The sequence below is a fragment of the Callorhinchus milii genome, unplaced genomic scaffold, assembly GCF_018977255.1.
Source record: "Callorhinchus milii isolate IMCB2004 unplaced genomic scaffold, IMCB_Cmil_1.0 Scaffold17, whole genome shotgun sequence".
NCBI classification, from domain to species: domain Eukaryota; kingdom Metazoa; phylum Chordata; class Chondrichthyes; order Chimaeriformes; family Callorhinchidae; genus Callorhinchus; species Callorhinchus milii.
In genome coordinates this window covers 14,783,808-14,798,273 of record NW_024704758.1, presented here as the reverse complement: position 1 = coordinate 14,798,273, position 14,466 = coordinate 14,783,808, and the positions used below count along the sequence as shown (strand labels likewise).

Sequence of the window (14,466 nt, the reverse complement as noted above, 5' to 3'; positions counted from 1 at the left end):
TTTACTGTATATTCTGTGAACCTCTTTGAGACCTCTCGAGGGGCTGAATGGCCTACGCCTGTTTCCATGCTTTCTAAAATTCCCATTGTTCTTTCCAGAGTGTGAAACGCCCTCAGTTCACAGGCACCGCGTGGGTGTACTGAGTGAGTTATGAAGGCCCTTTGCTCGTGAGAGAAAGAACAATTGCAATGCATGGCCACCTCGATTGATATTCTGCTTGTTCTCTCAGCGTTGTACTTCTGAAGGCGGCAATGGGCTGTCGGGTGATATCTAACACTTGTGATCGTTTTACATTCTTTTAAAAAGATTTAGTGTATTTCTTTTTTTTTCGCGCTGTTTTCCCCCCCACTGTGGTGCACCTCTCTGCTCCCAGTGCGGCCTCCTCTCTCGCTCTCTTTATGGGATGTGGTTCCATGGGTTTTTCCGGGTCTGAACATCATAGTAGCTCAGTGATTAGAGCACTCGCCTCGCAAGCGAGAGGACCTGGGTTCAATTCCCAGGCAGGGCGAAGTGTTGGGCAAGTTTCCTTACTCCACACGCCTCTGTTTATCTAGCAGTAAGTAGGAATCCAGGTGTTAAGATGATTGGTGGATCGTTTTTCCGGGGGTAATAATCCCTTCAGAAAATAAATACATTCAATCCACGACTGCTGTGCACAATTCACTTTACAGTATATTCTGTGAAGCGCTTTGAGATGCCTCGAAGACGTGATGAGGCGCTGTATCAATTGCGAGGATTATTATTATGCTAGCAAGCTCAAACAGCTTCAACATCGCTTTGCTAGGCTGACAAGGGAGTCAACGTCAAGGTCTGCGGAGAAGTCTGGGTTGTCTCAGGGATTGGTGCGAATCTCACTGCACCCACTCAGTGTCCAAGACATCGATTTGAAATTGTATCGAGGTGGCTTGTCCAATGGAGATTTAAAACAAGGCCTATTATTGGTGTATACACGGTAAGAGAGACTATTTCAAAACTGCAATGGGTAAGACACAGGAGAGCACATTTCTCCTTTTGAAACATGCAACTTTCAACCTTAACAATGCAACAAAGATGAGTATTCATTCCTTCACTTTTCGTTATCTGTCGGTTAGTTAATAACTTACTGGGGAAAGGGAGACGCAAAATAATAAATTATAAGAACAGTTCCCAAAGCACCAGCAGATTTCAGAGGCATCAAAAGACCCCCACCCCCTCACCCCCCAACCGTGTCTGCCTTCTCCCCTCAAACTCCCTCAAAACTGAAAAATTCACTTTCACAACAGACAAATTTCATACAAAAGCTCAGATTCTGATATTCGGTCATTTAAAAGAAAACAAGAGTGTTAATTAGACGTGTGCGTCCTGTCTGCATCGTAGCAAGTCCATCACCAGGTACTTTGATTTAATTACCCCAGTTCTGAATGGCATTTATACAACAGAGGTTAATTAGGGTCAAAAAGAGCTATCAAAGAAATGGACTCTTACCTAACCAATCGTTGAACTTCTTAACCTCTGTGGGTAGTCCCAGCTCTGTGAAATCGCCTGTGTGAAGCAGTATGTCCCCATAAGGCATCTGAATGCCATCTGTTCGGGAGTGTGTATCCGAGACACAGACAAATCGTGTGTGGCCTGCAGGTTTCGGCGTGTCATATGGTACAGGGTCAACCCTGAGTGCATGCACAATAAGATAAGAGACAAAACGATGGCATTAACAAGACATTAATATATATCTGCTGCTTCCTCATTAGTGACCATTTTCCTGGTAGAAACACAGACCAGTTACCGTTAATTAACCTTTTAAATTTACGGATGCTCCGTTTCATAACGTGCACTCGGGTCATGCACGGACTGGGAGTATTTTAAAAAAACACCAACTACACTGGGACCATGTCACTCCTTAAATTAAAATGCAATTACACAAGTGATTTACAATACCTCATTAAAAATTACATTCTAATTAAAGCCATTTCAAATCCTGTACTGTACACTGCTCTGCAATTAATTTAACATTTTTCAGATAAGGGAGGGAGGGAGGGAATTGGGGGAGGGTGGGGGGGGGAAAGAGAAAAAAAAAATCTATATTTTTCTCCTCTCCCTCGAAAAGGAAAGCTTTCTCAGCCTCGGAGATGTAAGGCAGGCCGACTGGATCTAGCTCTCTCCCTCCCTCTCTCCCGCCAACTCTATCTCGTTTGGGAAGCTTCAAATTTCTTGCACATTTATAAGAGGATAAGATGAGGATAAGAGGGGAGGTGATCTTATAGAAACCTGTAAGATTCTTAAGGGTCTTGATAGGGGAGATGCCGTGAGACTGTTTCCCCTGGTTCGAGAACCTAAAACTAGTCTCAAAATTAAGGGTCAGTCTTTTCGAACTGAGTTGAGGAAACATTTCTTCACTCAGAGGGTAGTGAGTTTGGGGAATTCTCTACCCAAGAAGGCTGTGGATGCTCAGTGAGTCCTTGAACATATTCAAGACTGAGGTTGATAGATTTCTAAAGGATAGAGGGATTAAGAGATATGGGGACAGGGCGGGTAAATGGAATTAGGTTAGAAGATCAGCCACGATCTTATTAAATGGCGGGGCAGGCTCGAGGGGCCAAATGGCCTACTCCTGCTCCTACGTCTTAAGGTGTGAGTGTTGTTCAACACTGCTTGGCTGACACTGTGATTTTGGTGCTAATCCCCTCTCGATCTTATTTATCTTTAAATCCCACCTTAAAACCTGGCTGTTCCATCCCCACATACGGTCACTTCCCTCTTCCCTCGATCACTGTGAAGTGCTCCCAAAACATTATCGTACATAAAAGCACGCTGCATAAATAAATGGAAGTTGTTCTTAATGGTGTAACAGCAGAATTTAGCCAGTAAGGCAGGACAATTTAACTTGTTGTTATGCTCTGGGTGTTAAGCATTTAAAATACACTGATTCCCAATTGGTTGAGTCTCACTGGTTTTCGCCTCAGACAGCAGATAGTGGAACAGTAATTTCCAGATAGTGGGCACTATTAGTGAGCACCATTAGTGGGCACTATTGCCGCCCTTGCCTTAAAGCTGTCACCTATACTCAATGGCGCTGGTAGGACTCACCGAGAACCTGAGCCCCCACACCATCCCATTCACCATCCCATTCCCCCGTGGATGAAGGAGAGCAGTGAGGAAGTTTGCCTACAGAACACACAGTGACTACACTTTGCAGTACGTCACGTGAAGCGCTTCCCCAGATGCCCTCCTCACGTGAAAAGGCGCTGGACCAAATGTAAGGGTCAAGTGAAAAAGATTAGAAAAGGGGAAGGATTTTCGTATGAAGAAATGGCTGGGAAGGGGCTTTGAAGCTGAAATGATTTCAAGACATTTGCAGGGAAACAGCAAGACGCCTGTGTTTCTTATCTCAGGGGCTCCCGCTGGTTGCAAAATTAGACGCAGTCATAAATCTGTATCGTTACCAACACTGCAACAGAAGGTAATCCTGCCGCACCATCAGCAGACTCTCAGGACTGCACAAGACAGCTTTCTCGGCAATCTTCCTTCCCTTGTCCGCCCCCCTCTCTACTCCTGGATGTGCTAACTCAGCTCTGTGTGTGTGTGTGGGTGGGTGGGTGGGGGAGATTACTGTTCCAGCCCCTGACCCAAGTCGTCATCCTTTGTGTATGAGACCAGCATTCGGGGATATCCTCCTGACGTTAAAGGCGCGATACAAATGTAATTTTGTATTGTAAGCCAATGAAACACAGGATTCTCCAGCGCACGAGAGATGCAACTAAAACCAACTCCATTCATACATACACAACATTCAACAGGGAAGCATGGATGGTGGGTTTGAGGAACAGGGAATCCTGCTGAACGTTCTCTCCTCTCCCAACCTCAGGAAGGTTACGACCAATTCTTCTCAACGCAGACCCAGCTAAACTCAGGTAACTCAACACAGAGGACAGAAGAGGTGGGTGGGTTAGTGGTTAAATTCACATCCCTCTGGTCTGTAGTGCTCTAATACTGGCTGCTGTTTTTACCTCCACCTCTTGAGGCCCAGACAGAAACTGAATGTAAATATTTCAAACGTTTGACGGGATATCAAACAAACATAAAACCCCCTGGGATTATTTGTACTTCAAACACAACAATCTATAAACTTTTCTTTTGTAGGACGTGGAGTAATAATAAATTTGGATTACATCAAGCAGCTGCACAATTCAACCCTTCTGAGACTCTCATTTTGGAACTACAGATTAGACGTGTGCAAAGGATGTGCAATATTCATTAACTTAGGGCCCCCATATTGACTACTGCAACAGTTTTGAATTTGCATTTTTACACAACAAAGTTTTATTCCCCTTTTCACTCTCTGCCCACGTTTCACCGCGTTACATTTCCAGTTCCTAAAATGATGTAATTTTTCTTTCTTTCTCTCTCTCTCTCTGCCTCCCCACCTCAACACGAATAAACACTGCTATACAATACAAAGCTAGAAAGCTCAAATGATGGAAAGATCAAAAGCCAGTGCTGGTGAGCGGCTTGAGGGAATAGATTCGCAGGTTTTATAAATTTAAGATGAAATCAGAACAAGCTGTGGGGCAAAAATACCTTCGCGTCGAAGGAGTCTCCGAAGCAACCCATCAAACTATTGAGCCCAGCCTCGCGTGTCGCACACCGTGACCAACAAAGGTTCCAAGGTTTCAGCACTGAAACCAACACAACACCACATAGCGAAATTACGCAGGGCCTTTTTCTTTCTCCCTCCCTCCCTCCTTCCCTCCTTCCCTCGCTCGCAAGGTTTCCTGAATACCTCGCCGAGTTCATAAAGTGAAGACCAGGGAAAGGCAAGTCTGACACTCACCGACCCATTCTCTGCGCCAATGAGTGTTTGGAGTTGGAAGCGCCACAAAACTGAAGGTCTCTGACTGAATTCTTTCCCCTCCTTATCCCAAAGCCACTGATGCCATTAGCTGACATCAGCAAATACAGCGCAGAGCAGGATTGGAGTCTGGGATTGACATAGTGAAAAGCTTTGAGACGTCTCAAAGTTGTAACAAAGCACCATATAAAATGCAAGGATTATTATTATTATTATAGTCTGGGTGCCTAAGTTTTATTCCTGGCTTTGAATGCTTTACCAAATCCAGCGTCAGAGAAGCTTTAAATGTTTATGATATCTACAACTATGTCTTGACTTACAAGTGTTCACTTTAGTCATGTCGATGCCCTTTCCATTAATTAATTTTTTTCAAGGTACGATTGATTCTCGCCTCCATTTTTTCTAACTTCCTTCACTGGTTTAAACCTTCCTACTGCTTATTTCGTTCCTTGTCCTTTTTGTTTTTAAAAAAAACCCTATCGTTAATATTGTTATTTCTTATCTGTGTTCCTCACCCATGTTCCTGAATTAGCTGAACCTCCTTAACAGCTCTTGATGGAGCACTTTCACCGGCTCGGGGGCACAGGGAAAACCATTTCTCCTATTGTAGTTTTGTTTTCACTAATCCTTCTGTCCATTCATTTCATTTCCACAGACGCCACTTCACTTTAGGCTTCGAGGCAACGCAGTTGAGGAACAAAAGTTGCTCAGATTGGCTCCCACGTTCGCCCAGAAAATACTGTCGTAGACACTCTACAGAACATCCTGTGAAACGCTTTGAGCTATCAGTTGTTCTTTCTTAGGCAAATGCAAAGTTTTACAGACTGGCCTTCCCTTATGTGTTTCGCCGATAAAATATACTTGACAGTATATTCTGTGAAGTGCTTTGAGACGTCTCGAAGACGTGATAAGGCGCTGTATCAAATCCAAGGCTTATTATTATTATGCTGAGGAACATGAAATAAGAACTATTGCTATTAGGAGATAAAAGATTAAAAAAAGTAAATATGGAATTAGAAAATGCCATTCAGCCCACCGAACCCACTTTTATCAACATGGTAATAATAGTATAATTATTATTATCATCAACAAAATGTGCATAATTCACACTCACGAGAGTACTCAGGGGAGGGTAGTCCCTGCAGATAAAGCTTCCAGGAACTCGCATGTTCTCTGATCCCAAAGCAATCTGGTGAAACTCCAAGATGTTAATCTAACACAATGCTGCATTATTCAACACTGGCTAACTGCATTCCAAAGATGATATTTGCATGGTCCCATTAGCACAGGAAACATGGATAATTTGTGCTTCTCCTTGTAACTTCCCGTCCATCCACCCATTCTTAACCACATTCTGATCCAGCTCCTATTCAAAGGTGTTGATTGACATAAAACGTCCTTACCTACAATACCCAGTGTCATACCCAGTTAAGAACATTTCAAGTTAGGAAAGAAACTTTGTTCACGTCAGGATTTCTGTTCCTATCCTCCTTGGGTGGGGGCTGGGTGGTTGGGTGGGGGAGGGTGAAGGAAAGTGAATTGGCTCCAAGATGACATGCCTGGCAATGGAATATTAGGATCTCAGCATGGAAATCTCGGCTTGGTTTGGAGACGCTTAAACGCGGGTGATGGATTTCCACACGTGTCAGACATCCGGTTGACCAAAAAACAAAACGAAAAAACAAAGGATTTCTATTGGTTCCAGGCACTGAATTAATTTTTGCAAAGTTCCAAAACAAAGAAGTATTGGACGGAATAAATAACGGGAAATAGAAAACCAACATTTACGAACTGAGATGTTTTTTTAAAAAAAACAAACTTTAAAATACCTCGAACAACCACAAAACCCAAGCGAGAATAGCCAACAGGTTTATTGCTGCGAAAATCTCAACCGCGTCGCTTGTTGTGGCCACATTATTGGAAACATAAAACAGAGGCTTTCTAAATGAATGAATATTTGTACTGTGACTACTTCATCTCTCTCTCCTTTCCACAGGTACACACCCTTGACGGCTGCATCACATACTGCGTCGTGGAAAATCAGTTGCACATTTTATTGGGAACTATACTCTGTCCTCTGAGGATACAGAAACAGTCTTTAATTTTTTTTCTTCTCTCCTTTTACACCCCATCCCCAACAGATTGCAGGATCCTGCACAGACTGAAACCCGCAGAATCTATCCAGGTTCTAAGGAAATACAAAATGAATAAATCTAGCCTGAATTTTTTTATATACAGGGTGACCAGGGTATTTATATACAGGGTTTTTTATATACAGGTCGTGATACCTTTACAATGTCTAATAAGTCTTAAAGAAATGATAATTTATTAGTAATTAGTATTAAAATAAATGGTATCACGACTTTTTGCTCAGCCTGCGCAAACTGTACATTCCTTTAGATGCACGGCAGAGCCATCGCTTTGCAAATGTGAAGCTCGAGGGAAGGGAAGGGAGGTAGAGGTGTTGGGACTCTGAGACTGTTTAATAATAATTAATATTGATATAGTCTCAAAGCACTTCACAGAATATTTGCCCCAAATATACAGTCAATTGACTGTACATTTGGGGGAAAACGCAGCAGCCAATTGCGCACAGCAGCGTCCCCCCAAACAGACGTAGATTGAAAATGACCAATTTATTATTGTTTTGTTTTGGAGGGATTATTAGTTAGGAGCAAGCCCGTTCCCTGCACAGAAAGAGAGCATCTACTCTGCAGAGCACAATGTGCTTCTGTTTATTTGTGCCGCTCCGCAGACAGACAGCCCACTGCTGTGGGAGAATCGGAAGTCACATGGCTCCATTCTAATCAGCTCTCGCCTGTTCCACTTTGCCGTATCTCACTGAATGGGGCACAGCAATTTAAAGCAGCTGTACGCTGATCAGCTCTGCCTCCGACACTCTCACTCTCGCTCCCACCCAACCCCCCCGTCCGTCCGTCCATCCATCCCCGCACAAACGCCACCAACACTGACAAAAAAGAGCTCCCTTTAACCCACACCACAAACACAGCTTGAATGAGCAGAAAGTCACATAAACAGAGGGGTACTGTGTTTGCAAAGCCCTCACATCTAATCCTGCAAATCAACCTGCGCAGCTTGTGAGGGTTAAAACCCTGACCCGATAGATCCACAAGTTAATTATCTTTACACAGAGGGTAATCAACAGCTGGAACGGGTTACTGGGAGGGTGCCTGAGGTCAGTGAGCTGGACTTGTTTGTGGAACAGCTTGATGGGAGGACAGGAGGGACGGTTTTGTGGAAGGATGAGCTCAAATGGGCCAAAGGGACTTTTTCACCTGAATCTCTCTCTCTCTCTCTCTCATGGTCTTGTGTTCACAGCCTCCAGCAAAACAACAGAGGCGAAGATTCGCCGATGACTAAAAATTTCATTTCTTTCCATTAAATCTTTGCAATGGAACATCCGATTCTAAATCTCCCAGTCTCGCTTCTGAACCGTCTTCAATAAATTGGTCAGTTTTTCGGGCAGCGAAATTAAAGCACGCTGGCACTCAAAATGTGGATGGCAAAATTGAACAGGCTTCCTCTGATGATAGAAATTAGCTCTGATTTCAGTAACCGGACTCCAGCAGATCTATAAACACAGCTCAACAATGTCTGTTGGTGAGGGACAAATATTGGGATCACAACACTATTCGTTGACTGTTGATTATACGAGCAACTAGTACAGTGATGGTCCGATAGGACTTTGCCAACTATTCTTCCTATTGTGTAATAACACCAGATGTGCAATATAAATAGCAGCCTGGGACTGCCAGTGAAGTGTAACTCTGTGTGTGTGACAGATTAAGGTTTACTATGGCCATCCCTGAGTGTGTCTCACTCAGTAACATCTTTGACTGATTTATTTTGAAATTTACCAGAAGAATGTTTTGCCAATTGGTCATTGTTACTTGCAATATACAATATAACAATAAAGCTTTTATCTCCTAATGGCCGTAGTTCTTACTCACGTTCCTTAGCACAATAATAACCCTTGCATTTGATTTTAGTGCGTTATCGTGTCTTCAAGACGTCTCAAAGCGCTTCATACTGTAAGTGACTTGACCTTGTATAGTCCTTGTATATTTTGTTGCTTGTAAATTGGGTGTTGGTGAAGAATCGAAAATGGCAAATACATTGTAGGATGAAAGGAGTTTTTTTTACACACACACAACACACACACACACAGACTTGTTACAGTCTGGAATGCACTGCCTGAAAGGGTGGAGGAAACCGATTTGATAATCACTTTCAAAAATTTGCAAGGAGGTGGGGAAAGAGCAGGGGAGTGGAAAAGTGGGTAGCTTTTCCGAACAGCTTTTACAGGCCACGATGGGCTGAATGGCTTCCTTCCGTGCCACGATATTCTGTGATTCAATGATTCTGTGTCTCACTGCTTAGAGATGGATTGTGACTGATGGCAGCAAAGCGAAAACTCACAGAAAACTCTGCGTCCTGCACAGCGCCCTGGATTATTGACCACATTCTTTCCAGAAATGCATCAATGTGTAAGTGTGTTTTTTAATGCCATAACAAAAAATAAAGCGAGGAGGATGAATGGCTTAACCCCACTTACTGACTTCTGCCTCCTACTAGGAATAAATGTTTGGGGCTCTCCTGGAACAATCTGTTATTTTGTTAGTTGCAAAGGCCCACGTCAGCAGCTGAACACTTAAACGGACACAAGGGCAGGCCCGACTGGGTTCTGCACGACTCCACACACCTCTGTTTAGCAGTAAGTAGGAACCCGGTTGTTAGTCAATTGGTGGATCACGTTTCCGGAGGGTAATAATCCCTTCAAAAAACAGTTTAAAAAAAAATGACAATGATTTGGTCACTCAATCCACGACTGTTTGTGGGCCACTCACTGCTGTGCACAATGGCCTTTTTGCAATTTTTCTTTTTTTAAAAAAAAGTACGTTTTAAAAACTCAAAGCTCTCCACTTCTCCTGAAATGACTCCTGCATTTGGAGAAGAAACTGCACTTCAGGACTCAGCTAGGAACAATGTCGTTCACACGTGAATGACCTCCCGAATACGGATGAAGGGAATCGGGATAAAGTTTAAATCACTCAGACGCTGGTTCAGATCTATAAATAATGATGGCATGAATTGTTGAGCAGAGCTGCGACTAATTTCACCTCCCTCCAGTTATCTGATTAGTCTATTGGAAATCTGTGGGAATTTCACCCACAAAATATACAGACAATTCACTTTACAGTATATCCTGTGAAGCGTTTTGAGACGTCTCGAAGACGCGATAAGGTGCCTTATCAAATGCAAGGTTTAATATTATTATTAAACATGTGAACTGGCAACTTCTGCCCTGTGAAGAAGTCTATCAGACATTGCAATGAGTAGTAAAAAGCTGAGAGCGAGCTACAATGCTGGGATACAACTTGGAATTGAACTGCAGGATCATATTACAGACCTGAAATCACTTCAGGGAATCTATTATGCATCACAATATATACTGTGAAAGTTTTTTAAATTCAATTTTGGGGGGTTTGTTGTATTCATTGGCTCCCAGGATGAACATCATTGTTCGGGTTCAGTGCCTTCTATCACTAATTCACGAGGACATTTGCAATCGTGCTTTAGAGGCTTAGGATTTTGAGACGAGTTATGAATGAGTTGTATTCCACAGTAGTTGACCAAGATTAGATGTAACTCATTGTACATTGTGAAATAGTATTCCACTGCAATCTTTCAGAATGTATAATAATAATACTTGCAATTGATAAAGCGACTTATCACATCTTCTAGACGTCTCAAAACCCTTCATCGAATAGACTGTAAAGTGAATTGAATGTATATTTTGCAGTTAACATGCGGCAGCCAATTGCGCACAGCAGTGTCCCACAAACAGTCGTGGATTGAGTGACCAAATTATTTTATTTATTTTGAAGAGGTTATTACCCCAGCAAAGCGATCTGCCGATCGACGAACAACCGGGTTCGTACTTAATGCTAGGTAAACAGAGTAACAATATAATCACGCTTACATCTGATATCACACCTTTGATGTGGGGAGGACATCTCAAAGCCCTTCACAGGATACGCTGTAAAGTGCTGCGACTGTCTGGGTATTTTGTTGCCTCAAGTGACCTGTAAATAACACTTTTGTTTCTCGTTTGCATTGATAGAGGTGGAGTAACAAGGATTGATAACTTCTCTCTATTCATTACCTTCCATCTCGAACTTGTGTCCTTCCCTCAAAAACAACAGGAACACTGTTTGCCGTATTTCAATGTAAATAATCTTGCTTTAATTTCCCTCCCTCCCCCCCCCCCCCACCCCGCACCCCAATGGAGATCCTGCATTTAAGCATCCCCCGCGTTGTATAACCTGCATTTGATCACAGTCGCCCATTGTGTTTCCTGCATTTAAAAGCTCGTTCCCATTGTGTGGCCTTCCTCTAAAAACTCCTTCCATTGTGTATCCTGAGGTTGAATACTGCTCCTATTGTGTTTCTCGCATATAAAAAGTGTTTCCCCATTTGGAAACCTTCTTTTTAAACATTGTTCTTATTGTGTTTGCTGTATTTCAAAGCTGTTGCCCATTATTTGTCCGGTATTTAAATACAGTTCCCATCGAGTATCCCGTATTTTTTTAAAAATAAAAAATAGTCCTCTCCCACTATACATCCTGTACAGTAATAAAATTCTAACTCTGGCCCATATCTCCCTCCTATTTATAAATTACCCAGATTAACTTTTTGCAACAAAAAAATGATGCTTTGCATTTTAAGAATTTTTAAAAAAAATAAAAAGGCAATGACTTTCTATTTTTTTAAAAAAAACTTTATAATATTTTTGGGGGTTGGAACTTGCGGTTTGGTTCACAATCTTTACAGCTGCCCCTACAATGTCAAACTCTTCATCGCGACAGACAGATACAGTTACACCACTTTGTGAAATGAATCAATGTATACGTTTGTTGAGTATCATCAGTCTGAAAACTGTTCAAAATATTATTGTTTAGCTTAGATACACAGCACTATTGGAAAGAGTTTTTAAAAAAATCTTTTCCCTGCTTCTGCCGACTACTTTTCAGTCAAACTGACTGCAAAATACATTAGAAACGTCAGTATCTGCTGCTGTTGGTAACTCGGGGCGACCATGTAATATAATTAAGTTATCTCAGCAGCACTTAATAGCAGTGGTCAAATAAATGTAAAGAAATTAGACCCCATTATTGCTCACAAGTCAGTAAAAACTTTCAGATCGTAACTTAATAGACATTACGCAGGACACTTTGGAAAGGTTGAAAGCACTCATCAATTATATTACGTGTAATGTGAATATTTATGACGGTTTAAAGCTATACCTCAGATATTGTGGGTCAGCAAAGAGGCTCATTAAAAATAATAAAGTATTTACATATTTAATGCAAACCTTTATCACTGCACTCATTTCGACTCAAATGAATGGCTTTCAATCAGTTTATGGTTTAAACATTTGGTAAATGCTAAAAGCTGGATTTACCTATAAATATACAGTCACTACACTTTACAGTAAATCCTGTGATGTGCTTTGAGATGATTTGACGAGAACACGCCAGCTATATCAAATGCAAAGACTATTATTGTTTATTATTATTATTGTTTTTGTTATGGTTCTTTCCTCCTTCAAAATATTATGGGAAACTAACAAATAGATTACTGAGAGAAGACACAGTGATGTCAATTTGAAGTCAAATCCATGGATTCACAGATCACTAAACTGTAGTGCTATGGACGCATATCGGTAATACACAGCACAGTATATTTCTTCCTGAAATACTAATTTCAAAAATGACTTTAAAAAGCTCAAACAGTTGCAGAAGCACAAAATTTTAAAACTTCTTTTTATGCAGACTTTTAGCAAGCTTTCCGGGGACAGTAATCCCTTAAAAAAAAGTAATAATAATAATTGGTCGCACAATCCACGGCTGTTTGTGGGGGACGCTGCTGTGCGCAATTGGCTGCCGCGTTTCGCCCACAGAAACATACAGTCAATTCACTCTACAGTCTATTCCGGTGAAGCGCTTTGAGACGTCTCGAAGACTTGATAAGGCGCTGTATCAAATGCAAGGATTATTCTTTATTATTCAGCATAAAACATTCCCCCTCCTCTCACCCCTGAAGCCTGACTATTTCTTTCGTTTTTCTTTGTGATGAATAAAAGTTTGATGCAGAGGAATAAAACAGCTGTACTTACATATGCACATGTGGAGGCTGGAAACGACTCTGATTGATATTATAATGTGTGAAAGCTTGAGTTGGGTTGGAGCTGTATTCATCCACCGTGATGCTAACTTTTCCCTGAGAAGGAATTCCTAAAGCCATCCTTCCAACCGGACAACATCCATTCACAACTTTTCTTGAGGAAAGGCGAAGGAACACATTGTTTTTTTTCCTCCAGCTTCTTGGGCTGATGATGGTCTGGTTCCGAAATGAAGAACGTGTGAGGAGGAAACAACTGCTCTGCTCAGCTGCCAGCCCTGGGGAGGGGGGGAGAGGGGAGGGGGAGAGGGAAAAAACAACACATCGTAAAGAAAATCATTTTGCCTTTTTAGAAGGGAATCAAAATCACGAATTGATCCGAGAGACCCAATCAGGAATACGCTTCACCACTTCAAATCAACTGCGTCGAATAAAACAGCATTACAGTGCTGCCACAGAGAGATTTATATTAAACACGAAATATACCGTACTTTGCAATCATCCAAACTCTTACGAAATGCCTTCCTTCCCATCCAGGGAAGAGAGGGAGAGAGAGAGAGTATAATTTTCATTTAAAACAAATAAGGAGTTTGGGGTCTCAATTAAAACGCTCTCCACGTTAAGCCCTTAAATGTATGTTTTTTTTTAAAAAAAAACAACACCCAAAGTGAAGATCGCCAGGTTTCAATATTCCCTCAAGGGTAGAAATTCATAACAATCTCAGGGTCTGTCTGTCTCGCTTTACAGTGCTCCTTTGCAACCAAATCTGTGACAGGACGAAAAGAGATCGAGTGACCAAAGCACAGAGGAAACCCACCTGAACCTGAACCTGAACCTGAAGCTGAAGCTGAACCTGAACCTGAAGCTGAAGCTGCAACAACTTCAACCCAACCAACAAAACCAACAAAACCACCTGAAACCAACCAACAACTCTGCGTTGTGAAATTTGCCTATTTATACATTATTTTTTTTGGGGGGGTGTGGGGGGGAACCCTTTAAAATGATACCCCCTGTGTGTGTGTGTGTGTGTGTGTTCCTTCTCTTTCGGGGGTGTTTAAAGAACATATACAACGTAGGGTAGAAACAAGCAACCTGTGTGTGTGTGTGTATGTGTGTGTATGAAAAGGACTTGTCTATGAATGAAGTCCCCAGTGGTTTGTGGTGAGAGCTGTTTGGTTTACGGTGAACTCAGGGAGAGAGGAGAGAGAGAGAGAGGAGAGAGAGGAGAGAGGAAGAGAGAGAGGAGAGAGGGATGAGGTGCCTGGTTGCAGCTGACCTGATGGTTTGGGGCTCGGTCTGTCCTGTGCTGTCACGAAGCTCTTGTCAGTAGTTTGAGGCTGAATGGATGGAGGGGTTGATCCAGATCTCTGCGTCTCACTGTCCCTGACTGACTGACACTCACTCACTCACTGGCAGAGGCAGTGTGTGTGTGGGGG

At 42.2% G+C, this 14,466-nt stretch overlaps 1 protein-coding gene across 1 annotated transcript in view; it reads right to left on the bottom strand.

The window, feature by feature from the left end:
• Positions 1 to 14,434, bottom strand: part of mpped2a (metallophosphoesterase domain containing 2a) — a 49,412-nt gene extending 34,978 nt beyond the window's left edge. Inside the window, exons 1-3 of the mRNA XM_042341665.1 lie at positions 14,307 to 14,434; positions 13,026 to 13,308; positions 1,465 to 1,646 (exon numbers count right to left, since the gene is read on the bottom strand). Coding sequence (XP_042197599.1) covers positions 1,465 to 1,646; positions 13,026 to 13,153 — 310 coding nt within the window. The 5' untranslated portion in view covers positions 13,154 to 13,308; positions 14,307 to 14,434. The remainder of the gene's footprint in view (positions 1 to 1,464; positions 1,647 to 13,025; positions 13,309 to 14,306) is intronic.
• Between the last annotated feature and the right edge of the window lie 32 nt (positions 14,435 to 14,466).